The 27,655-nt window shown below is 32.1% G+C and overlaps 3 protein-coding genes and 1 pseudogene across 3 annotated transcripts in view; 1 reads left to right on the top strand and 3 right to left on the bottom strand.

Annotated features, from left to right (window-relative positions):
• The window catches only part of LOC128184926 (B-cell receptor CD22-like), a 40,108-nt gene extending 36,758 nt beyond the window's left edge, over positions 1 to 3,350 (top strand). Inside the window, exon 7 of the mRNA XM_052854568.1 lies at positions 2,737 to 3,350. Within this exon, the coding sequence (XP_052710528.1) occupies positions 2,737 to 3,062 (326 nt within the window). The 3' untranslated portion in view covers positions 3,063 to 3,350. The remainder of the gene's footprint in view (positions 1 to 2,736) is intronic.
• A 4,720-nt stretch (positions 3,351 to 8,070) lies between these two features.
• LOC128184666 (uncharacterized) lies at positions 8,071 to 16,488 on the bottom strand (annotated as a pseudogene).
• Positions 16,489 to 19,648: 3,160 nt separating this feature from the next.
• Positions 19,649 to 21,782, bottom strand: LOC128184893 (ganglioside GM2 activator-like). Its single transcript, XM_052854532.1, has 4 exons — positions 21,653 to 21,782; positions 21,309 to 21,513; positions 20,708 to 20,885; positions 19,649 to 19,792 (listed from the first exon to the last, which is right to left on the bottom strand). Exons 1-4 carry the CDS (start codon positions 21,723 to 21,725, stop codon positions 19,682 to 19,684), a joined length of 567 nt encoding a protein of 188 aa, XP_052710492.1. The 5' UTR covers positions 21,726 to 21,782; the 3' UTR covers positions 19,649 to 19,681.
• Positions 21,783 to 22,330: 548 nt separating this feature from the next.
• Positions 22,331 to 24,729, bottom strand: LOC128182672 (ganglioside GM2 activator-like). Its single transcript, XM_052851359.1, has 5 exons — positions 24,698 to 24,729; positions 24,308 to 24,429; positions 23,645 to 23,849; positions 22,592 to 22,769; positions 22,331 to 22,518 (listed from the first exon to the last, which is right to left on the bottom strand). Exons 2-5 carry the CDS (start codon positions 24,378 to 24,380, stop codon positions 22,408 to 22,410), a joined length of 567 nt encoding a protein of 188 aa, XP_052707319.1. The 5' UTR covers positions 24,381 to 24,429; positions 24,698 to 24,729; the 3' UTR covers positions 22,331 to 22,407.
• Positions 24,730 to 27,655: the final 2,926 nt, after the last annotated feature.

Raw genomic sequence — 27,655 nt, 5'->3', positions numbered from 1 at the left:
ATATGACCAGTTGTGAACCAATACAATTCGTTATTTATAAGTAAGTTTACATATCCTGTGTATAGTGTTTTATCTCTGTTACCAAATGGCCCAGAGTTGGATAAAAATAATAAATTCATTGTAAAGAAAGGCAATGCAGTTAGTCTTATCTTTTGTTCAGCTTTTGTTCAGCTGACTGAAATCCACCCTATAATCTTACGTGAAAATATATTTACTCAAGTAAGGTAAGAAATGGCCTGTCACAAGATGCGATACTATTATTACAAAGCGTCAACAGGAATGTAACCCAAATCATTTGCTCATCTAGATGGGAAAATGAATCGCTTGAGAAAAACAGTTTTGTTTTTTTTTTTTATAATTTATTTATTTTTTGAAATACAAGCATACACATAATTACACCCTCAAAAACCACACACAAACACACCAACTCACACACTCGCCATCATATTTTAAATAATAAATTTTTTTAATTGCGCTAAGCAGTGGTTACTTGCTTGAAAAAAAAGTAATAACAAATAACAACAAAAAACAAAAAAGCCAGGAAAAGAAAAAAATTGTTGTAAAGTTCATAATACACAAGAAAGAAAAAACAAAACTTAAAACAAATAAGAGACAAAGAGAAAAGTTATTAGTCAAATATTTCTTTCCAACTATCCCACTTTTTTTCAAATTTATGCACTTTAGAACTTTGAATTGCAGCATATCTTTCAACATTATATTTTATCTTTAAATGACCAAGAAAACCAATAAGTGTTGGCACCTTGTTCAACATCAGACAAGAAAATAAGTATTGTTTCATAGATAGAATAATATAATTAATAACTTTGTTATGACATGTTAATGGAGCTTCACCGAACATGATATTTAATACATTAAACCCAATCCTTTCAGAAGTCTTTCTGTAAATATGAAGACTCAGTTCACTCCACAGAGTATGTATAATATCACAAGAAAAAAAAACATGGACTATGGTTTCTACATTTTTCTTACAAAATCCACAGCTGTCTAAAGACTTGATATTAATTTTTTTAAGGTAATACCCACTGGAAGAATTCTGTGTAAAATTCTAAACTGTAACCACTGAACAGAAGAATCATGAGTTGTTTTAAAACAAATCTTAAAAACATCATTTACTGAAATATCATCAACACCATATGGAGTTAGTTCTGTCCTCCATTTATTTATAGCAGTTGGTACATCATCTTTCTCATTCAAATAGTTGTAAATAATTTTGGTACATTTTTCTGATATTAAAACAGGTTGCAAAAAAACTGGCATACATGGATTAGGAATTCTTTTTACAGAACTCCTGTCAATAGATAATAGTTTCAAATATTTAAAAATTGATGTTGTAATGCTATTATATTGCATAATACATATGTCATTGAGGTTATATATGCGTTTAAATACATCAAAAGCTAAAACATTACAATCCTCATCAAGAAAATCTTGCACTACCTTTACCCCACTTTTATACCAGGATTTATAAAAGATTGTTTTGTTGGCTACTTTTATATTGGAATTATACCATACTGGAACATTTAAAATGTTGTCTTTAATGGTTGGGTGGTTATTAATAGTTTTTATATAACATGACCAAGAATAGAGAACATCTTTCCAAAAAGCATTGTTTTCTTTATGTAGACATTCCAATACAAAAGTGTCTCCAAAATCATATAATTTCTGTAAAAAATCATGTCCATTGATGGTGTAAAAAATATCCATCCAAGGTTTATATGATTTTGTTAACCTTTTTATCCATGAACATTTAAGGGCTGTAATAAAGTTGTTTATATCCACCATTTTTATACCCCCTGAAAAATAGTCTTGTGTTATAATTGATCTCTTAACTTTATCTACCTTAGATTTCCAAAAAAATTCAAAGATACATTTATATAGGTATAAAATTGTCTCCCTTTTTGGAGTAGGCAGTGAAATAAATAAATGGTTTAATTTTGGGATAAGCAAACTTTTAATAACAGTAACTCTGCCAATAGGAGTAAGAATTCTTCTTTTCCACTGTTCAATGAGTGCAGAAATTTTTGGGATTTGAAGCCCAAAATTAATATCTATAATTTCTTTAAGATCAACTGAAAACTGAATACCTAAAAGATTAAAGGTTGTAGATCCCCAATCCAAATTGAGAAAAACAGTTTACTTGATGTTCAATGTTGGTACTTTTATGCATAAACTTTGAATTTTGATTTTAATATTTACTTTTGCTATATATTGGTCTTTAGTTTATATTTTGTTTTTGTATGCAGATTTTGATGACCCAGTTATTTATATAAATGATGAGTGGGTGTCTGATCGAATAGCTGTTGACATCCAAGAGAAAAACCCGTTACAAATATTTTGTTATGCTGAGGGAGGTCCGACCCCAACAGTACGACTCGGCAAATCACAGAACGGAGGGACTGTCATTTTGTCTGAGGCTAGGGACCACTGGTCGAACTACAGCTTTGGTACAGGAGCTCAGTGTTCTGACACAGGGACATATGTTTGTTATGGACAGTCTACAGATCTGAATACCAATACTAAAGCCATTGATGTAAACATTTTGTGTAAGAGTTTTACTTTACATGTCATCAACCCCTGCACCATTAATATTTGTTTTACTTTATTAATGACAAATAAATGTAATTTCTCATGCCTCGTAGCGAGTCTGTTCGTCGTTTGCTTGCTGGAATTTACTTGTTAAAGAGTTGAATGGACGCTCCTTTTGTTGAATGATAGGTGAGCCAAGGTTGGATAAAGAGGTTGAAATGAAAACAATTACGGAATCGGTAAAAACCAGGATTGTGATCATACCTATTGTTGCTCATCCATCTCCTGTCCTGTCAAAGTTGGTATGGCTAGGGCCAGATGATCTTCCGACAAACATCACCACCAGTGCTGTATTACAGCGTAATGGCGTCATCTACAAGCACCGTATAATAAGCATCATTTCCGGTTTGGAAGACGAAACATTCGGGGAATATAAGCTTTTATACGAAGGAAAAGTACTCACAAATATTTTTATCAGAAGAGAAGGTAAAATACTTTTACTGTATGTTTTGTAATCATAATGTCATTATTAATATCATTGAACAAACAATCACCGAGCTATACAACACTTTCCTGAAACAGAGCACCACGTTTTTCTTAAAAAGGTTATTTCAGCTATTCAAATATATACATGTATGCCGAAGTTAACTAATTTAGCATTAATTCAACTTTTTTTAAATTTCTGTAGAAATTTCACGTTAGTACCAATTTGAACCACAATTATAATTTTAATTGAAAATGCAATTACCAAAAGTACTTTGTCGTCGTCATTGGAATATCAATTGACAATACACATAATTTTTTGTGTTTTCAGAGTATGAGATGTCAAGAGGACACAAGGTTGTTATTGTCGTTCTTTCTACAATTTTGGGAATTACGTGGCTTTTCATAATAATATATTTACTTTTTAAAAAGCAGCTTTTGCTTTTACATAAAATCGATAAACGTAAGGAAGAAAGTCATCAATTAAAGACACAAAGAATGGCACAACATTATGACGATTTGCAAGATACTGATGTAGATAAAAACTACACAGCTCTGGACCGCACAAACCAGGAATCTCCATACGAGGAGACACTCTAGAATCGATACAATTCAAAACTGAGTTTATCTAATGAAACACGTGATCTATTCTTATATCTTTTTGAAGGAGAACAGCAACCGTATACCTTGTCATTTTGAAAAGAATTGTATTTGCTAGTATATGTAACTAAACAAAGAATTTCAAATTCCTTGTTTGTTCAGATTCGATTTGCTTACGTTTTTTTAAGCATGCCACTCTTTTTAGATCTCGATTTTAAGGGATAAATATCCAATTATTTAATACAATCAGTGTTTGTTTCCTTGTTGCTATTTATATAGTCTTTGTTTGAGCGTATGAAATCTTGCCAAAATCTTCATTTTAATCTTTCTGTATTCACATTCACAGTTGCTTTAGTCATGTCATCTTCATCATATAATTGATTCTTATCGACCTTAAAGAATGACTGAACAATAATATGACTGCTTTCATTATTTGATAATTTATGCATTACTTGTAAATTAGATCACCTTAAGTATCTTAACCTTTAGTAGAATCAACAAGTGTATATATAAGAAAAACCAAGATTATCTTTCTCATAATCATTATCATCATTTTATTGAGATTGATATACTTTATCATGTTAAAGCACCACTAAGGTGTAAAAATTGTTATTTTTTATTATTTAATGTTTTTCCAAAGCTACACATTTTACCTGAGTCCGAAATTGATGATTGCTTTTTACCCAGAAACTAACTAATATTTGAAATATAATTATATAATTAAAATAAGGTATATTATTGTTTTACTATAAATTTTGTTCATCAAAGATCATTCTAAGAGACAAGAACTAAGAAAATAATTATGATTGGGTCGCAAAAAATAATAAACCCGCATAAAAAATATACGTGCCTACTTTTCTGGAATTCAAATAACGTAATTCACCCAAAATACATTTTTATTATCAACAGAATTAAGAGTCTTGGGCACCAGAATTCGAGCTAAGTCCGACTTCAAATGTATGAAGCCTGTAATAGGCTAATTATTAAGGGTTAATAATGAAAATGAAATTATTAAATATAGATCATATCACGAAGTGTTTGTAATAATCGTCCGCCTGGCTAACTAAGATCTAGCGGGCGTACAAAATTACATGTAATATGAACGCAAGACTGGGCGTGTTGAAACCTCCGCGTTTATTTTAAATTACAAAAAATCTTTTTAGTTTAATTCTATAATTGGAGAATTCAACATTTCTTCAACAACGTTTTTTACACACCCTGTTGACATTCGAAACCTTCGGGATTTTTTATAGTAAATATACTGTGTTAGAGTAATCTCCCGTTTTTTCTTTGATGAACAGAACAATAGTTCCAATGAAAATTTACACGCTTTTGTTTTATTGTCTCTGATTTTATCCATGCAAATGTGATTTTGTAGAAATATAATATAAACAGCAACACGTGATTTAGCGAGAATGTAATGCGCATGGGCAAGATTGTAAAATCCAAATAATTCAGATGATTTCCGGAATTTTTTGAGGAATTTTCGTTGATTATTAATTAGCGAAGCTTGATTGAGAAAAAATAAAAACAAATTTGTAATCTTCAAGTACCAATGATGTTTAGAATATGTAATCAAAAGACAGTAGCCCAAAAATTAGAGTCTATTATTTTAATTTAGTAGTCAAGATGATTCATATACAAAACAATTTTGATCATAGCTATATGAATTCTCTATATGAAGACATTTTCATTATTCCTATTTCCTATATTCATATCTCTCTACCAAAATCTGTTCAGTCGGACTGAGCCACGCAACAAAAAAAGAAATATTTAAATTGTTATGTCGTAACAAAACAATTTAAATATTTCTTTTTTTGTTGCGTGGCTCATCCAAAATACTAATTCAAACCTTTCCCACTTAGGACTGCATCTCTTCATATTTTTACCTGCAAAATATGATTTACAATCCAATGACATTATATATATATAACACATGCTTTTATTTCCCATTATAAAGGATTTTGATTTCAATCTTGTCACTTCGGTTTGAAATGAATGACGTGTTACAAACGAAATCTATGAGTTTTTTCGGTTGTATCGATTTAAAGGGATTCAAAGGGATTTTTATGCATTTCAACTATTACAATCAACGTTATTTCTTATTTCCTATCCATACAATAGGTAAATCTGAAGTTATTCATACATGTGTTTTCAGCTGTACTGTCTCTTTAAGATATTACGATAATTCTAAATTTGTCATTAAAATACACATGCATTTGGCTCTAAAAACTCTTCTCTAACAATTAAGTTATATATCATGCATGTATTGATCTAGAGCGAAAGTCATACCTCTATCATTTATTTTTAATATATTCAATGAACTCATTCTCATTCTGAATCTGCACATATCATGTATAAATAATATATTTCTTTTTTTATGAAACATCTTTTTATTCTAAATTTATCTGTTATCTTGATTATTAACCTTATATTGGTGTGCAGGTGTTCTGTAACGAACTATTAATCAGTGCAATTTATATTCATATGTTTTAATACGATACCCTGACCTTGTCCTATAGTTCTGTTTACCATCTATTATAATGGGTTTTTGTTTCAATATTAATGTTTTTTTACCACCACAAACTAAAATACAGTACTGCATTTCATCCTTACACTAAATTTCCTTTATATTGAATTCAAAGAAAACGGTGGTCACTGCCAAGCATTAGTGATTGACAATGTGTACACTATTTTTTACTGTATTCAAATTAATTCAGTGTTTAAGCTTGATTGGACATCCATCAGATATAATATTTGCAACCCAGAAATTGTATTAGAAAGGTGACATACATGTTATTAAACATGATGAAACCTATGAAAAAAGCTGTATTCATTAGAAAATAAAAATATTTTAAGACTCATACTGAGTACTCATATCCATCTCATAAAACACAAGGTTTTCGTCTGTTATTATTAATTAAGTAAATGTTTTCAATTTCACCGGGAACGTTTTTTTTAAACATACGTCAATAAAAAAAATGCAGACGGTTGTCTTATTGGTTGTCTTATCTTTACTGTCAATGTCGATGTGTAACAACAAGTAGGCCTAGTTATATACTTCACGGTCATCTAAGTATGAAAATCTCCAGTAAATTACAGCAAAATCATTACTGGCCCTTGAAACCCCTGTCCGTATGAAAATCTACTGTCTTCCCCTGGCACGCCCCTGTGTTTTCTCAGTCATCCCCTGTGCATCCCCTATGCACATCCCTGCCACCCACTGTTATTTAGGTCTCAAAAGATCACACTTCTTGTACAATACTATAGAGCTCAAAAACGTTTTAAATGCTGATCATGGATTTAAGTTGGCATTGGACACCTCCGTATTATGACGTACTATTTATCGAAATAAACAATAAAATCAAGTAAAATTTTAAAAATAGTTCTTTTCCAAAAATTGTCTAACAGCGTAGCGCAGTGGGTTAGAGGGTTGCCTAAGAAGTTTTGACCAGTTATTTGTCCCCTATCGGTTTCACCGGAGGCGACTATAGCTTTCCTCTGCAACCGTCAGTCCGTCTGACTGTCTGTCCGTATGTCCGTCTGCCGGTCTGTCTGTCCCACTTCAGTTTTCCACACTTTTTTCTTTAAGCGTTTAAGGAATAATATGAAATTTATTGAACAGCTTCAAAATGTCAAACTACAGATCAAGTTTACACTTTTGTAGCGTCTGGTTGACATATTTTTGAGAAATTTTATTTTTTATATTCCAATTTTTTAATGTCCGGGTTCGATATTCTGCATAACAGTGCATTGTTAATGTTTTCACAATTTCCACAAACCTGTAGGGGACGTGTATTGCTTATGCAATACTCTCAGAATGCTTGTTTGATTGAGGAGTTTATAAGATCATATGTTCATTCGAGTAATGTTGGTAGACCCAAAGGCACTGTTTTACGCCTATGATATATAAATTTTAAAAATGTTGGATTTGGCAGGGAATGGGTATTTGGGCCTGAGAATTTTTTAATTTCCATAAAGACGATTGTAGTGTGTAATTTATTGATATAGAATTGTATGTCATTCACCTGCATAAAGTTAGTATGCATTATTGTCGATTATTTTTTAAATTTTGGCGTAATTGAATTAATTCAATTAAAATTAATTTTAATTAATGAAAATGAAAGTTGAACCCGTGACAAAGGAATCATTAAGGCCTACTTCTTGCTTATCATAATAACAGTTTGCTTGCTGAACGCCTAAGAGTATATATTTTTTTTTAAAGAATATTTTGAAAACTGCCATAACTATATAATAACTATAGTTTGCCAACTAGATATCGGGAATATATTCTTAAAGATATCCCAAAAATTTACTTAAATTATGAAGAGAATCCTCGAGTTAAAACAAAAAAAGGTTGTGTCAATTTGACAAACCATGTATTTCATAAATCATTTTAAATACACAAAGTACCCTGATAGTTTTGTGCGGTGATGGTTCTTATCATTATCAAACAGCGAGGAGCGAGTAGATTTTGAAAAAAAAAGCAATAAAAATCAAAATGAAAAACATAACGCATTTTGACAAAGACCGACAAAATACCCAACACGACAAACAAAAGAAAACAGCCATTGATCATTTAATTAAAATGATGGTCATTTCACAGTATTCATACTTGCGAAAAAGGGGGGGGGGTTGATGAATTTTAATGAAAGGTGTTAGAAAAATGAAATCAATGATAAAACAGAATGAAAGTGATTGTTCTTATGCTAAATGTCAAGTGCACTGCATATGTGACACATTTGTCATACATTTGAAGATGATCATGTAGACCAGTAACTGATCGTCCAGCCTCTTTAAAGGACAAAGCAAATACAGACTGGCTTATTTATGTACAATCATTAATATAAAAAAAAATACTAATGTTCCTAGACTATTGGAATTTGGGATATCATTGACGTCGATTTACAAACACATATGTTTAATAAAGTGTGGGTAGTTTTGTAGATTTGCTGAACAGAGCGTTGCTTTAATTTCAAACTATATTTTAAAATGTATTTGATATACAATTATCAATATCTTTAATTTTGTTTAGATCCCATAACATATATTGTCTTGTTATTTTAATTTCATAATTCAGATTAAAAAGTATCACAATATTATCTATTTTGATAGAAAAATGCAATTTTCAATCTATGCGCTAAAAGTCACTCATCAGTCAAACTCTTTTATAAGCTTTTAAATATACATTCAAATTAAAAAAAATATCAAGTTATAAAACATCCATTGTTCTACACATCGTTTATGTCACGTAATATTTTAACCAAACAAGAATCCGCTGCCTCCGTGTCTTAAGATGTCCATTTCTACGTGGAAGCAGCCGACTATAACGTGATTATGGATCATCTCAGCGTGGACGCGGAATCGGCCCTGAAATAATTTTTTTCAAATGAAATATATTATATGTATATAATCGAAAATATGTCCACATTCCATCTGTATTATGCATCTAGAAAGCACTTAGTACATGAATCGTATTATCGGTTACATTGGCGAGGATCAAGTTTTTAAATAGCGATCAATTTCACATCGAAAAACTACAATACGCAGGAACTATGTACAGTACTGAACGCTGTCAGATATTCCTTAAACTTTTAGATATATGATTTCTTAAGCTGTTAACTATTATATAGTAAAGAAAAAGTCTTTAACAGAAGATAGGGGATAAGATAGCACAAATGCCTATAATTTGGTCTAGTCGTAAGATAAAATTTCAATTTTTTTATTCAATTAAATCTATTTAATAATGTTACGATACAAGTTTGCAAAAGCACAATTTCTCACTATATTTTGTTTTGAATATTTCAACAAACGATTAGGAAAAATAGTTTTACTTCCTTACGTTTTTGTGGTTTCGAACCCACAACCTATAACGCCTGGCTACATAAGTGTACCTAGTGTTTGGTGCTCTAACAACTGAGCCATTTCAGTCGCAATTACAAAATAAGTTGTTTCAATGCTATATATGCGACTTTGGCCACGAATTTATGGACTTGTATTATTTTTATAAAACGTTCAATTGTTGCGATACCAAATGATATTTCTAATGTATAGTGGGATATATCACTATGTTTTGGTTGATTGAAATAAGTTTGATATTTGATATTTTACAGGCATTTTACACGCCTCATCCATTCATCTTCTTTTGGCATTTTCCTATATTCCTATATAGAACTCTCCTTTTAAAGGAGACCAATTTAGCCTAAAAATGGCCACGACCATAAAAATCGCAAACATTACGTTCGAAAATAAAATATATTTTGCTTTACCCAAATCCCCTTTATAGTGTTACAGTCGATGAAAACTGCCATTAATAGATGCCCAATAGTCAAGAATTTTTGAAATTAGAGCATATTCATTATATTACAAATGGACCCCACCCTAAAAAACCCGAGTCACTTTCTCAAAAGGACATAAACTTCACAATTTTAATTTTAATGAAGTCTCTCTTCTGTATAATGTATTAAATTTTCCTGCTAGATGCCGATATAGATTGTTAAATGTATATATATTTCCTAAAGACTATTATTCCAAAACTCGGACTTAACACAAAAACCATAGTCCAGAAGTCGTGAGTTTCGATTTTTTATATAAGTATTTTGCTCATCCAAACCATTTATATTATTACATATTCACTTTTTGACAACTTAACCCCCCGCCTTTCCTCACCCAAACACGGACTCAAAGTTCATAAGATTCTAAAATCTAAAAAAAAAAAAACTTTTCTGTTTATCAAACTCCTGTAATATTTGCTTGCTATATGCAAATGTAAACAAGATTATTAACAGTTGTACAATGTTTTTGTTTATGACAATGTGCTTAGTAATTTGCCTACCTGGTGCCTAGTAGTTAATTTCACACCTTTAACTTTATATATTTGGCTAATTGGGGATATGCTATAAATTTATGTTATTAAAAGTTATGTTCTACCTCTTTTATAGATGCTACACATCAAATTTGGTCTAAGTTATCTTGGTAGTTTTAGGAAAAGAATTTAAAATGTTCAATTGTTAATGGGCGACGCATGACACACGATGGATGGCGACGGACGAAAACAGATATTGTTCGGTCTGTCATGATCAGAAATGTAGCAAGTAGCTACTAATATCATTTGTATTCTATAATATAAATATTGGAGTTAGTACATAATATAACTGTTGTACTAAAAATACAGAATAGAAACACACTGTTAAGAAATCTCTAATGTATTCGTTCACGCGTCTTATCTCGAACACAGTTGGTGGAAGGTTGATAGATGATGGATTGAATGGACAAGTACTTGGTATGCCATGAGCCAAAAGAGCGCACGGGAAGCCGTTTCCGAGTACAAATGCTGACAAAAGCTCGCATGGGTTGTCGAGATTACTAAAATGTATTAGGAGTAATTTGAATGAAAACAACAATGGCATCATGCGTTTTACAATTTTCTCCAAATTTCATTTTATTTTATTTTGCTGGAGTTAAAAAATAAGTAGGCATGCTTGTAAATTGCCAGTTTTAAATATGTAAAGATATTCATAATATCATTTATTCACACACACACACACACACACACACACACACACACACACATATATATATATATATATATATATATATATATATATATATATATATATATATATATATATATATATATATCAAATGCGTGTGGTGTATACTATCCGTATGATAAATCTTTGCTTTATCAAACGAGTGATCAAATACTTCCGAACCGAACTATTTTGGACACAGCCCCTCGCTTCACCGCTTCAGTGACTTATTTTCGATGATTTGCTATTACTTTCAACATAACTATATCTACTACAAAAATTGATTTGAAATGGATTTTGTCAAGGTTTAATGTTACAAATATAAAGAAAAAACACATAGCTGTAGCTTAGGCATCGGTACACTTTAGAATACCCTAAGAATTTGAAACAATAAAGTGAAGGAGAGCTGTAATTTTTGCAAACAATAAACAGAGATGTAACGTAAACAATTGTCTATTTAGCGATATAGTGTCATTATTTCTAACATTGAAAATTCAATAACAACAAACCATGATCCAAAGTTTTGGCTGCAGGGGACTCTAGTCCATTGTCCTATCAACAGTTTATCGATGTGGACAACCATTTTAACGTCGTTGCCGAAGTGGTGATGGATGGTTCCCTGGACTCCAATAGTGATGTTTCCGGGGATGACCACGGGGGAGGGAGACACCGACAAGGATGTGAATGTTACATAGGGGTGGGCGGTCGTCGGGGCTGGATACAGATCAAAGTCCATGACAATATGTTAAGGCCAAGAAAATCATCGCAATAAATTATTTCAAAAAAATAAAGACATTCATTTCTACAAAATGTAAAAATATATTTTAAAGGTTAATGAAATTAACAATGTGGCTTATATTCCACACATTTTACAGTCGGTTTTAGCAAAAAGGAACAATTTTGCAAGCTTCTGAATTAACAGAAAAAACAAAATGTGTTGAAAAAATATACATGAGTTCGCTTCAAAAGATAGCTTTTTTGACTGCTTTTACTAATTGATATGATAGATAAAAAGAAGCCTTTCACAGTTGTTGAAAGTTTCAAGGATTCAGATATTTATCAATGTAAAATTTGCTTTAATATCTTGTTTTTGTTGTTATTGCAGGCTAAAAAATTACCTTTAACAGTCCACTCTTAGTAGGCTTCATTTCCTTTAATAAAACATTTTGATATCAAAGTATTTTTACTGATAACCTCAAAAATTGTTTGCCCAAATGGACCTTAAAGAGCTCATTTTTTTCATATAGAACTTCATTTCGCACAGATCCTATACATAAAATTATGCAAATAATTCGATGATGGAATGAACTACTTTTACATCACACATTCCTTAAAGATAAAAGTATGAAGAAGAATAGATGCAAACTGTGAAAATTTAATTGGAACCATGGCTACGTATGCAGTGTTCAACATCAAATGGTTGATAAACAGAATGTGTCTTCGTTAACGAGAAAAAGTAGTTCAAAACTTACGGACACAATCCTTCCATGTGATCGACCGACCTGTAGCTTATTAGAATTTGCCATAATAATTAATATAGTTCATACATGTATACAATACAAATTTCGATGAAAACATCATTTCCATTGAACTTATCGCTCCACCAAAGACTATAATAAATCAATATCTATTCTATTTTTTTTCTATTTAGGTAAGTAATCATGACAATTTGCTAAGATGCAAATAAACTTAGAATCAGTTTGACCAATTTTTATTTCATTCATCAAGATTTGGTCAAACTTGAATATAAAATAGGAAGATTCGCAGAAAAAAATATCCTACTGACTATTTGGTTCTTCAGAACAAGATTATTTTAAAACAGTCGAGCTTATTTTCTTTCATTTTACTAATATCTAAACTTAAAAGGGCGACTAGTACCCTCTCGTTTGCTCTTGTAAACAATGCCTATAATTAGCAGGTAGAGCAGCAATGAATGAGAAAAAAGAATGACTGAAGTTAAGAAACTCAATTATGAAAACTGAAAAATGAAAAACGACATTTCTCAGGATAAAAATGCACTGATTAAACAGGATATCAGGTATGCTTCATTACACAACAGTTTGAGACATACATGTATAGTTGATAGCTGGCAATTTGAAGCCCGCTAAAGGAGAATGAATTTAAATGTCAAATCAGATTAATTATTGATTTTATACATCTAGTTTTAATTGACAAATAGTTGATAATTAATTTGTGGATGTTTTGCAAATTACATAAATCTCAATAACTTTTGCAAGGGGTACATATTTCTGAAATGTGAAAACAAAATAATCAGCACGTAAACATATAATTTTTCTTGAGTTAATGTATTGTTAAAATGAAAATCAATAGTTTTAAACTATGATTGATCCAATTTAGTGCCGGTTATAGGACTACCTAAATTTAACAAAATAAGATTTATCCAAACCTTTCCTGCTTAGGACTGCATCTCTTCGTTTTTTACCTGCAAAATATGATTCACAAACCAATGACGTATTACAAAAAAGGGTTTTTACGTTGTATCGATTTTAATTATGTTTCTTTGACAGATATGGGTTTTTTTGGTACAATGTATTTGTAGTATTAAAAATGCCATTTCTAGTGCTTTTCATGTTTTACATATTAAAATGATAATGTTCGAGTTTTTCCAAAAACGTCAAATATGTTATTCTGGAAAGTTTGTTTTAAACCAAATAGTTTAAAAACAAAGTTTTATTTTTACCAAAGCAAGCAGTTGGCTTAACTTGATTGCAAAGATTCCCAGAACAGCAATGTCCCTCAATTGTAATGTCAATGCTATCACTTCTTCCTAAAGCGTGTGGTGCGGATTCGTGTAGTGTATCACATCCCTACAAACATATTTATTTACTTTATTTAATTGATGATTTATCAAAAGAGCAAAGCTTTCTGAAAATGTTGTTGACACACAGTCTCTCTCTCACACACACACACACACACACACACACACACACACACACACACACACACACACACACACACTTATCAAATGAAAGACAACACTTTTACTTTGTGTAAACTGTTTATATGCTAAATTTATGTGAAAACCTGACACTGTAATTTTTATTAGGTTTGGTTGTGTGTAAAGGTGCATATATAATTCATTAAATCCTTCAAAATTCTTTAACATTTGTTTTTTGGATGCATTTAAACATGTTCAATTACCTTCTGGTGAAGACAGCCAAGATTATAAGCATACGTTCCATCTGTGGATCTAGTTTTCAGTGTGTAGCATTTCTGAAAGGACATCTGGGGATTAATGTGACATTTTAAATAAGCCAGGATTACAGGTATTTTGACGAATTCTCACCTCGTCTGGATCACATACTGTTGTCATGTTGCAATCTTCAGGTCGGTCAACACGATGGCAAGAAGAACATTCAACTAAAAATTATTTTTAAAAAAATTTTGAAATGACAAATAATTCCGTGGTGAAAAGAGTAAGAGAAGGAGAGTTAGGGAGAGAAAAAGAAATATCAACCAATTGCTCATCAGATAATTTAATCATATAAATTACTGTGAGAAGTAATTTCATATGTTAACTTACAGTATTGATAACTTTAATAAATGTAGCCAACATCAAAACGACACGGTAGAGATAATACACATACAAAATCTTCTCTCTTTTCATAAAAAAAGTATTTATCTTGAGCAGCTTGTTTATGTTCTCTTCTACTGAAAGCAAGCATGTTGATGACATAGGTTATAGTTGTTTTAAAGTACATATCTCATTTTTGTTGTCAATTTTAAGAATATGTTGATGATAGTGAGTACCACAAACTCCACAAGTTCGAGGACATGCTTGTTTGAAACAGGGTAAAGAACACGCATTTGTCTTTGAATTAGTTAGTCTTGTCGATGTCATGACACACTGTAAAAAAAATGAAAACTCCGAAATTATTGTCATTTTAAGTTATTGTGAAAAAAAAGTTATCCAATTTGTTCAATTAAACATAATAACTTCGGATAAATCATGTTGAAATTATATTCCAATTTATTCAATTAAAGCTCTTCTAACAAGATTCAAAAGATATTCTGATATTGTTACCTGTATCATTCCTGTTTGCTGCCCTTCTTTGATCATTACCGCCCGTTTCAATGTACCCTCTCCTTCCTGTCCTCTGAGATGTCGCGTCATTGTTACACAGATCAGACTTGCAACAGAATCCTCTATGGTCCCTACATTCTCCGGCTGAATGGCAAGCTGTCCCATACAACATACTGCATGCCTAGTCATTGTTAAAATTGGAATTCTACATCATTTGAAGTATCTTGATTGAGCGTAAATGTCACAATTGATTTTTTTTTTTCAATAAAAATTTCACATCTTTGATGTTGCTGGGCCTTCACTTCTTAGAGTTCATGGTGTTTGTTATTTTCACAGTTGAAAGAGTAAAGAGAAGAATGTTTGCTCAATCTTTTATTTTACCTGTTGATGGACACTTCCACTTATATGACCAACTTAGAAATCGTTCGTGTATGCATGCCTTTTTATAAATAAAAAAATTTAATTCAGAATATAGTCAATATTATATCTATGATATAATTCAAGATGACAAGCAAACGTTTAAGGTGGAATAACACACCTGGAAAACGTCATTAAAATTAACTGTAAATTATTTGGTTATGAAAGATATGATGACTATAATAAACTATACATATGTTAAAAAAGCGGAAAATTTGCAAATTTGGGATAAAAAAATCATTATTTTAAAAAAATCAAATCAATAAATAACAACAAAAGCCCCTGTACGGATCACACGCCCGACCCTTTATTCACTTGGCTATGAGTTAAAATATGTGTTGCCGTCGATAAAATCCTTTTAAGAAAAACAAAATGTCGTTTCGATCAGAGGTCAGCCATTTTTGTGACGATCTGTTATTCCACCTTAAAGTAAATAACGTTCGTCTGACTGACTTGACCTAGATTGAGATTTCCAGTAAAGTTATCTCTGTACTTACATATTCCATGTTAGGACATTCTTCTATCTCTGTACAATCTGCTTGATTTCCCGAAACACAATTGTAACATTTCACGGCTATCAAAACATATTACAGAAAAAAATAAAAGCAATATGATTTCTTTTCTGCATTAAACATGTCTATTTATATTTTTCTTTAATATCAAGAAAATGATAAATTTTATAACATAATTTTAAGTCTATTACTTACGACATTTTCCACAATATCGTGGATACAGATTAGAGAAGCACGGATCAGTACAGACGTTCATAACTCGGTCAAGCTGACCACAGGCCACGGTGTTGACGTCATCGCACGTACGGACAACCTACTAGACCGCCAACAACACAGACACCTTCGATAGCATGGTGAATGTACGTTGGATAAAACAGACACACGCATATTTAAGATATCATTTCTTTAAGATATTACGATAATTATAAATTTGTCATTAAAATACACATGCATTTGGCTCTAAAAACCCTTCTCTAACAATTAAGTTATATATCATGCATGTATTGATCTAGAGCGAAAGTCATCCCTCTACCGTTTATTGTTTTTTTATATATTCGATGAACACAGTACATAAAAATTGTCCAAAATATGCCTCGGACACAAACCTATCTTGGATCCCTTCACCTCAGGAATAGTTCTTATTCTGAATCCGCACATGTCATGTATAAACAATATATCTCTTTTTTTTTATAAAACATCTTTTTATTCTAAATTTATCTGTTATCTTAACTTTTTAATTATTTCAACATTTTCCTTTGTGATTAAGTTGATTATTAACCTGATATTGGTGTGCAAGTGTTCTGTAACGAACTATTAATCCGTGCAATTTATATTCATATGTTTTAATACGATACCCTGACCTTGTCCTATAGTTCTGTTTACCATCTATTATAATGGGTTTTTGTTTCTTGTTTCTATATTAATGTTTTTTTACCACCACAAACTTAAAAATACAGTACTGCATTTCATCCTTACACTACATTTCCTTTAGATTGAATTCAAAGAAAACGGTGGTCACTGCCAAGCTTTAGTGCTTGTGTACAATATTTTTTAACTGTATTCAAATTAATTCAGTGTTTAAGCTTGATTGGACATCCATCAGATTTGATATTTGCAACCCAGCAATCGTATTAGAAAGGTGACATACTTGTTTTTAAACATGTTGAAACCTATGAAAAAGCTGTATTCATTAGAAAAGAAAAATATTTTAAGACTCATACTGAGTACTCATATCCATCTCATAAAACACGAGGCTTTCGTCTGTTGTTAATAATTAAGTAAATGTTATAAATTTGACCGGGAACGGTTTTTTTAAACATACGTCAATAGGTATGCAGACGTTTGTCTTATTGGTTGTCTTATCTTTACTGTCAATGTCAGGTCTAACAACTAGTAGGTCTTGGTACTTCACGGTCACCTAAGTATGAAACTCTCCTGTAAATTACAGCAAAATCATTACTGGCTCTTAAAGCCCCTGTCCGTATGAAAATCTACTGTCTTCCCCTGTCACACCTCTGTGTTTTTCCAGTCATCTCCTGTGCATCCCCTGTCATCCCCTATTATTTAGGTCTCAAAAGATCACACTTATGGTAAAATACTATAGCGCTCAAACGCGTTTTAAATGCTGATCATGGATTTAAGTTGGCATGCATGGGACACCTCCGTATTGTGAAGTACTATTCATCGAAATAAACAATAAAATCAAGTGTAATTTTATAGATAGTACCTTTCCCAAAATTGTCTAACAGCGTAGCGCAGTGGGTTAGAGGGTTGCCTAAGAAGTTTTGACCAGTTATAAGTCCCCTACCGGTTTCACCGGAGGGGACTATAGCTTTCCTCTGCGTCCGTCTGTCTGTCCGTCGGTCCGTCTGTCCGTCCGTCTGTCTGTCTGTCTGTCTGTCTGTCCAACTTCAGTTTTCCACACTTTTTTTCTTTATGCGTTTAAGGAATAATATGAAATTTGCTGAACAGCTTCAAAATGTCAAACTACAGATCAAGTTTACACTTTTGTAGCGTCTGGTTGACATATTTTCGAGAAATTTTATTTTTTATATTCCAATTTTTTAATGTTCGGGTTCGATATTCTGCATAACAGTGCATTGTTAATGTTTTCACAATTACAACAAACCGGTTGGGGACGTGTATTGCTTATGCAATACTCTCAGAATGCTTGTTTGATTGAGGAGCTTATAAGATCATATGTTCATTCGAGTAATGTTGGTAGACCCAAAGGCACCGTTTAATGCTTATGATATATACATTTTAAAAATGTTTGATTTGGCAGGGAATAGGTATTTGGGCCTGAGAATGTTTTTTAATTTCCATAAAGACGATTGTAGTGTGTAATTTATTGACATAGAATTGTCCGTCATTCACCTGCATAAAGTAAGTATGCATTTTTTTATTTTGGCGTAATTGAATTCAATTAAAATTAATTTTAATTAATGAAAATGAAAGTTGAACCCGTGACAAAGGAATCTTTAAGGCCTACTTCTTGTTTATCATAATAACAGTTTGCTTGCTGAACGCCTGAGAGTATATTTTTTTTAAAAAGAATATTTTGAAAACTGTCATAACTATATAATAACTATAGTTTGCCGACTAGATATCGGGAATATATTCTTAAAGATATCCCAAAATTTTATTTAAATTATGAAAAGAATCCTCGAGTTAAAACAAAAAAAGGTTGTGTCAGTTTGACAAACATCAGTTAAATACACAAAGTACCCTGATAGTTTTGTGCGGTGATGGTTCTTATCATTATCAAACAGCGAGGAGCGAGTAGATTTTGAAAAAAAGCAATAAAAAATCAAAATGAAAATCATAACGCATTTTGGACAAAGACCGACAAAATACCCAACACGACAAACAAAAGAAAACAGCCATTGATCATTTAATTGAAATGATGGTCATTTCACAGTATTTTTACTTGCGAAAAACGGGGGGGGGGGTGATGAATTTTAATGAAAGGTGTTAGAAAAATGAAATCAATGATAAAACAGAATGAAAGTGATTGTTCTTGTGCTAAATGTCAAGTGCATTGCATATGTGACACATTTGTCATACATTTGAAGATGATCATGTAGACCAGTAACTGATCGTCCAGCCTCTTTAAAAGGACAAAGCAAATACAGACTAGCTTATTTGTGTACAACCATTAATAAAAAAAAAATACTAATGTTCCTAGACTATTGGAATTCGGGATATCATTGACGTCGATTTACAAACACATATGTTTAATAAAGTGTGTGTAGTTTTGTAAATTTGTTGAAAAGAGCGTTGCTTTAATTTCAAACTATATTTTTAAATGTATTTGATATACAATTATCAATATCTTTAATTTTGTTTTGATCCCATGAAATATATTTTCTAGTTATTTTTATTTTATAATTCAGATTAAAAAGTATCACAATATTATCTATGCGCTAAAAGTCACTCATCAGTCAAACTCTTATGTAAGCTTTTAAATATGCTTTCAAATTAAAAAAAAAGATCAAGTTATAAAACATCCATTGTTCTTCACATCATTTATTTCACGTAATATTTTAACCAAACAAGAATCCCCCGCCTCCGTGTCTTTGGATGTCCATTTCTACGTGGAAGCAGCCGACAATAACGTGATTATGGATCATCTCAGCTTGGACGCGGAATCGGCCCTGAAATAATTTTTTTCAAATGAAATATATTATATGTATGTAATCGGAAATATGTCCACATTCCATCTGGTGTATGCATCTAGAAAGCACTTAGTACATGAATCGTATAATCGGTTATGTTGGCAAGGATCAAGTTTTTAATTAAATCTATTTGATAATGTTACAATACAAGTTTACAAAAGCACAATTTCTCACTATATTTAGTTTTGAATATTTCAACAAACGATAAAGAAAAAATATATATATATTGCCTTACGTTTTTGTGGTTTCGAACCCACAACCTAAAAAACCTGGCTACAAAAGTGTACCTAGTGTCTGGTGCTCTGACCATTGAGCCATTTCAGTCGCAACAAAATGAGTTGTTTCAATGCTATATGCGACTTTGGCCACAAATTTATGGACTTGTATTATTTTTTTTAATTATTTCATATGTTGCAATACAAAATGATATTTCTAATGTATAGTGGGATATCTCACCACGTCTTTGTTGATTGAAATAGGTTTAATATTTGATATTTTTATGTTTCAGTATCTTGTTCGTCTTTTTATAGGCATTTTACACGCCTTATCAATTCATCTTCTTTTGCCATTTTCGAATATTCTTATATAGAACTCTCTTTTTAAAGGAGACCAATTCAGCCTAAAAATGACAACGACCATCGAGCCCTGTTAAATCGCAAAAATCACGTTCGTAAATAAAATATATTATGCTTTACCCCAATTCCCTTTATAGTGTTACAGTCGATGAAAACCGCCATTAATAACGATAAATAAAAGAAAAGAATCAAGAGAGTACAAACTCTCTCTCTCTCTCTCTCTCTCTCTCTCTCTCTCTCTCTCTCTCTCTCTCTCTCTCTCTCGATGGATGAATACAAAACACCAGAAAGCACACCATAATGGACAACAAGGACTTACTGTAGCCAGCCATTGCCAGGCAGCGCTGATCTGTTGCACTTCGAACATGGACGGAGGGAGGTCGATGCTGGAGGGGTTGAATGGGCACGTGCAGGGGAGACCATGCTGGGTCAGCTGGGGTGGACAGGTTCCCGAAGTCTTGAAAGCCGCCAAAAACTCACAGGGGTTGTCGTAGTTACTGTAAATGTTTTAACAAAATCTATTCACATAAAACGATGATTGTGAAAATGGAAATATAGAAAACGAAAGCAAAACTAATCGAACTCTATGATACGCCAATCTATTATTGTACTATTTTCTTTGGTTTCATCATTATTCAGTGGTATCAATTTTTGTGGAGTTATTGAAAAGCACAGTGATATGGATACGTGTATTCGTGGATAAACATCTTACTATTAAAATTTGATATTAGACATTTCCATTCGTTAAACATTTAATTTGTGAATCAACTTAAAACGAGAAAACAGGACTTAATGATATTAATGAAACCAAAGTATTGATATAAGACTGTTCAAGAAATAAATATTTTTGAAATGATGCTGCTGCATGATTAAATAATGATTAAATAATTTCTTTCCTGCGTAATCAGAATATGACAAACCATGATCCAACGTTTTGACTGCAGGGGACTTTAGTCCATTGTCCTAGCAACAATTTATCCATGTGGACAACCATTTTAACGTCGTTGCCGAAATGGTGATGGACGGTTCCCTGGGCTCCAATGGTGATGTTTCCGGGAATAACCACGGGGGAGGGAGACACCGACAAGGATGTGAATGTTACATAGGGGTGGGCGGTCGTCGGGGCTGGATACAGATCAAACTCCATGACAATATGTTACCATTAGAGAAAACACATTAAAAATTACAAAAGTTATTTTTATAATTCTTAATATTTATCATTACAATCCGTTGAAAATAACGTTGATATAAACGCTTTACGTACGAACACAGTCCTTCCATGTTACAGCTGCCTCCGAGGAGACCAAAATCCCCAGCAGAAGAACGATGGCTTTCATGGCGGTGTGTCACTGGAATGTTGCTCGGCGTTCGCACTGAAATTCCTTATCTCTCTCAGATATGATATCATTAAGGTTACAGTCATATCCCTTGTGTCTGCTATATTACAGATTTATGTCACACTTTGTATTTCTTTGTGAACTCCTAGTAGTAAAATCAGTTTTGCGTCTTATAAATAAAGCAATTCATATTTTTTAGCAAAGAGGTTGTTATCAAAGATGTTTGATTTGTGATTTTCAGTGAGACATCATCCCATCTGAATTGAATCAAACGTTTTCTCTCTCTTTTTTAAAGTTATTAAGTTCCTAAACTAATATACACGTTGATTTTTAAGTGAAGGAATTCGGATTTTCATTGACCGCTGTTGTTGGGATAGCCAGTGGTTAGATTGTGAAGCATGATGGTGTATCCGTTTCTCTGTATGTCATTTCACAGATAAAAAAATATACAGACTAATATTGTCTTAAAATTTTAAGAATTTCACGTCTGTGAACACGAAATTTATCTTAAATTTGATTCAAAAGTGAATTTCTTGAGAAGATCATTCTGTAAAATGATTTGATAAATGACGACTGCATCAACTCCTACTTGATATTGCCGGTAATTTAATTCTTATTTTACACTTACATTTATAAACAAGACAGTGAATTACATAATAAATATATTTCAATATCACAGAGTTCATCCCAATATACCGCTTCCTCCAGGAACCTTTATGTCTAATTCTGCTTCGAAACACCCTACAATCTCATTCTTCCCATGGATCATTTCAGCTTTTACACGGAACCTTCCCTAAAATAAAAAAAAATCACGAAATTTTAAACTAAAAAAAATATGCGTATTTCGATAAAAGAATCACACTTACTGTAGCCAGAATTGACCAGGCTGTGTTAAGGTGTGTCACGTGGAACACAGACGGGGGTAAATTGATGCTAGCTGGATTAAACGGGCACGTGCAGGGAAGACCGTGCGCTTCCAATTGAGTTGGACAGGTTCCCGATGTTTCAAAAGCTGACAAAAACTCACATGGATTGTCATAGTTACTGCAATAAAAAACGATATATTTATGGATTTCGACACTAAGTAATGTGGTGTACTAGCAAGCATTCATAAACAAATATAAATAAAGCAACATACAGATTGCATATATATTTATAGAGTTAATTGTAGCGTTTCGGTTACGTAATTTGCATGGTTATGTAGAAGCTTGATAAACAATTTTTCTTATTTACATGCACTAGCAGCAGTTCGTGATATCATAATTGACGCTGTTTTTGGCATCAAATCAAATGTTTTTCTTTTTTAAAAAGAAGAAACAAACAAAACAAAGAGCGCAGTTCTAAGAATGCATTTTTCTAATAGTATTAAGTTTTTGAAAAAAATCTTCAATGAAAAATAATAATTGCTGGAGCCTCTTCCTAAAAAAAAATATGTCATTTTTATAATTTGTGTGAATCTAAATTATTCGAACTTTGAATTGACACAGTAAGTAGTAAGATTATTAAATGATTGTATCGTCAAAACATTACTTTTATATTAACAAATAACTTTAGATTATATACATTGTAAACTAACACTAAGCTATAAAGGTTGGTTTGTTTTGTTCTTTTTAGAATAAACAGGTTACAAATAAAACTTATGTTACGTGATTGAAATTCATACTTTAGAATCAGTTGCACTCTCGAGATAATTTAATCTAAAACAAACAACAGAAATGGCATACTGTATATTTCTGGCAAGCAACTTATTGCAGGTTGCTCCATTTCAACATATAAAATTTGAAGTATTTTCCAAGCTTTGTCAAAGCACCTAAGAAGTGTATATCTAAAAAGACCAAATAAATAAAAAGACAGAAGTTAGTAATCGAATAATATACAGCTGTTTTAAACCAAAGTTTAGACATCGGTTTGTATCTTACCATGACCCAACACTATTTGCACACGGAACCATAGTCCATTGCCCAAGTAGTTGTTTATGCATGGTTACCCTCATTTTGACATCACTTCCGAAGTTGTGGTGGACCGTTCCCTGCATACCCACAGTGATATCTCCGGGGAGGACCGCCGGGGAAGGTGTCAGTGACATTGATGTGAATGTTACATAGGGGTGGGCTGTCGTTGATGCTTGAGAAACAATAAACTCCTTTAAGTTTATGCACATTTAAGCCATATTTCTAGGTTGCATCCTAAAGAGAATTCTATGGCATTCTAACCTTATAACAATATTTTTCAAAAGAAAAACATATGCAATTGTTGAAATATATGTTAATTGATATACAAATTTATATACTTTAAAAAAGGATTGTATCCATGGTGAGAGGCTAAGAAGACTTAGCAGTTTAAGTTGTTTTTATTACAGCATTCATAATTGTCTGCAAGATGAAAAATTACAAAATACATGTATTAATTTAATCCATATCCTTATTACTTTTCTACCTCCTTTCGCTCTTATTCCTCAATTTCTTAGACTAAACCTTAAAAATATAAGACAATAAAAATTTCTACAATAAATAAGACAATAAATATTTCTACAATAAATAAGACAATACTAGGCACTTAAAGAAGTGTAGAAAATAACATACGAACACAATCCTTCCATGTAAAAGCGGCCTCAGCAGAGACGACGATTCCAAGGACGAGAAGTGCGACTTTCATTGTGAGGACTGTGTCTGTCAACTCCTGGACCTCGAGAAAACTGACGTCTCTGCAGAAGTGCATTTAAGTATTTATTTAACTCCGATAAAATCGTGGGAACATGCATTTGTATGCGTCTGCACTATAAAAGGTGAGGTGCAGAGGACAAAACAGTCCGTTACAAGGTAGGGGATATGTAATCTATTTCTATTCATTAAAAATGGAAATTATATAACTTAAATTGATTATGGAATTTTTTGATTAATCAAAATATTCAAAGTATATTAAATTGTTGTAACCAACAATGAGACGTTAGGAATAATTAAAAAAAGATATACTTTCGTATTCATGTATTGCATGTCCATTCTCATCGGTCCGCGTTGCCTTTTCTTTTCGATTATATGGCTTCATCCGTGTCTTATTCTTTTCTATGTTATCTGACTAAGCTATTCTTAGCAATTGGTGGGGCTGCGGGGAGAATCCATTTTCCTTAAATGATCAGCAATTTTTTTTATACGTTTAAAAAATTATTTTTTTTAACGGGGGGGGGGGGGGGGCCTCTATGATAAGCCAACTTTTTTATATGTAAGTTTAAGAAAAATGTCTGTTGCAAGAAAAGAGGAAATAAACTGCAATAAACACTGTGTTATAATCTTTATTTTTCAAGAACATTGTATCTGAGATAAATTCTATTTATAAACAAATACAAAATCCTATAAATTATGAAAAACGAAAATTGACTCGAAAAAAATAGGTATGTTTATATTTTATTTTGCACTCAAATTCATTAACGTTACGTTGCTATTTTTATTTTTATTGATTTATCATAGTTCATTATTTGACCACATGCTGCGCTCGCCCCAACGGTCGCACGGTAAAACATATTAGTGTATATAATAGGCTCAGTACTGTCACGCTCCTACTAGCACTAGCTTGTTGGAGCGTTGGTTATTAAACTGAATAGTCGCAGGTTCGAGTCTAGATCTGGTCATTCCTCCTTTTCTATCACTATATATTTTCATCCACCAAGTATACTTTCCTCTATTTCTTACGGAAATTGATTGTATAATTCATAGCTCTGAAGAAACTGACAGGACTGAAGTCTTTACGCCTCGTTTATCAGCAGCTCGAAATCTTCATCAAGCTAGGAAAAATCACAGACTGCACGATGTCAGACTCAATTTCTAAATAAATACGATTTGGCTGCTGCTCATAAATTTCGTACTGATGTACATCGACTATAATTTAGTTAGTTTTACTTTTTACGATTAGTTTATTGATCTTTTAAAAAAAAGATGTACATATAAACAATGAAATGCTTTCTTTGATGATAAATGTAGTTAACGAATGTAGCAATCATTGCAGAAAAAATATTCATTTTTTTCGGCAATGTCGCAATCTTCATATCCCGCATGAATCACTAAAAAAGCATTTTATTTTTTATTTATTGTCAAAACATTACACAGAAGTAACAGCAATATTCCGGATCCATATATGAAGAAGTTACCATGGTAATGAGAACTATAGCTACTTGGATGTTTGAACTTAGCCCTTGTAAATACGTACATGTACAGTCCGTGCTTTCGATATGTAGCTTTACTAGAATCGCTCAATCACGAAAGGAAAAAAACCGCACGCAATTCCAACATTAAAAGTACAAAAAGACATCAATGACCGATGTAAAATAAACAATATAGCTCTTCAAATGTTTTTTTTTAATTTTATCACCTAAACAATAGATTAAAAAGTAGTTCTTGAAAGTCAATTAAACGTTTATGAATACCTTCACACACATGTGGTTCGTTTCAATAGTTCGCGTAACTATATATTTTCTAAAGAAATAGAAAGAAAATACCTTTTAATAAATGTATTCTTTTTCAATTCATTTAAAAATAAAATAAAAACAAAATACGAAATTAAATGGAAAAGATGAGTAGTACATGTACCTGTCTTTATTGCTTAAATATCTGTGAATAAGTTGAATTATTTTATTTATTACATAAAGTCGACTTTTATAGACCTCGTACTTCTTTATGAAAATATAAGTTAAACATTCCCGATAGAGTAAATTGAATTTTAATTTTTCTACTCCCCCATGCGTTCTGTTTTCCAAAAATCGACTCCCTCTACGTCACCGTTACATCTGAACGGAAAATGCCTTGTTTATTCATTTTTTCCTAAGATTTGTTAAGATTTAATTATTGCACTTACAAGGTTGATCATTTGTTCGACTGTTTCAACAGTCTGTAACTCAAAGCAAGTCGTATATTTTACAAATCATGCATAGTTTGACCACCCGAAAATCCGTGAATTTGTATTTGTCAAATAGTTTCGAAAAGACTATTAGACGCATAGAGAACTCGGACCAATGACCGACACAAAGTTTGACTATCGCTTTATTTTTTTTTTTTTGGGGGGGGGGGGGGATACTTCTTATAAATACCTACAAAAGGCGTGACCTAAATTCCTTCCGTCTCCGAAGCGAAGAAAATCGACTCCCCCATGCGTTAAACGTTGGAATCGACTCCCCCCTACTTTTTGTCGACTCCCCCGTGTTAGGGGTTGTTTACGGTGTACATGTACATTGTAAGTTCTAGATGAGAAAAATGTACAGAATTCATTCATATTAAAAACCAGTATCAAATAATCGGCAGTTTTAAAGCTGCTTTGTTTTAAGTAAAAGACTATTTATAAACTAGTGGTTTGAAGACTATCTCTGCTACGTGTAAACAACTGAATAAAGAAATTTTAATGCATGTAAAACCAGCCTGGCGCAGGTGAAAGATCAACACAATTTTAGAATATTTTACGTAAAATTGGTAGAGAATACAAGTACCAATGTGAATCGTGCTTGGGAAACTACGAATTCACCCCATTTTTTGTAAATCGCTTTTGATTGGTAAACATGTTCTTTATTTTGATGATTTTGTGGAATGTTTCAACAATATCTTCCATAAACGAATTATCTATTTCTTTTCCAAGCAAGTACTTCAAAGTATATAACTGAACAAAGGATTTTCCTTAATAATACATGTATGTATGATTTAATGTCATTAATCACCTGCGCCGATGCGATTTAAATAGATCATTTGCAATATTAGGATTCGCCTGTCACGTGATTACAAAGAACATATGATGTCACAAAAATGCATCAAAAATAATGTTTAACATCGGTGTCAATAAATGAAACATAGATTTTAAGAAATACTCCCGGTCAAAGTATTGTTGCGATGATTCAAATAATATCGTTTTCGAGCCGTATTTTAGTATCGGGACGCCTTAACATTGCTGCGAAC

This window comes from Crassostrea angulata, chromosome 5 (genome assembly GCF_025612915.1).
Source record: "Crassostrea angulata isolate pt1a10 chromosome 5, ASM2561291v2, whole genome shotgun sequence".
Lineage (NCBI taxonomy): Eukaryota > Metazoa > Mollusca > Bivalvia > Ostreida > Ostreidae > Magallana > Magallana angulata.
Note: the sequence above shows the minus strand (reverse complement) of the source record. Positions and strands in the feature narration are given on the sequence as shown.

Excerpts from the sequence above, each read along its gene's own strand:
- LOC128184893 (XM_052854532.1), bottom strand. The coding sequence starts at position 21,725 with ATGAAAGCCATCGTTCTTCTGCTGGGGATTTTGGTCTCCTCGGAGGCA. Across the intron at positions 21,514-21,652 it reads AACATGGAAGGACTGTGTTC|CCCCGACGACCGCCCACCCC; the intron begins GTACGTAAAGCG and ends ATCTGTATCCAG. Across the intron at positions 20,886-21,308 it reads AGTCAAAACGTTGGATCATG|TAACTACGACAACCCCTGTG; the intron begins GTTTGTCATATT and ends AAACATTTACAG.
- LOC128182672 (XM_052851359.1), bottom strand. The coding sequence starts at position 24,380 with ATGAAAGTCGCACTTCTCGTCCTTGGAATCGTCGTCTCTGCTGAGGCC. Across the intron at positions 22,770-23,644 it reads GCAAATAGTGTTGGGTCATG|TAACTATGACAATCCATGTG; the intron begins GTAAGATACAAA and ends TTTTTATTGCAG. Across the intron at positions 22,519-22,591 it reads CCTGGTCAATTCTGGCTACA|GGAAGGTTCCGTGTAAAAGC; the intron begins GTAAGTGTGATT and ends TTTTTATTTTAG.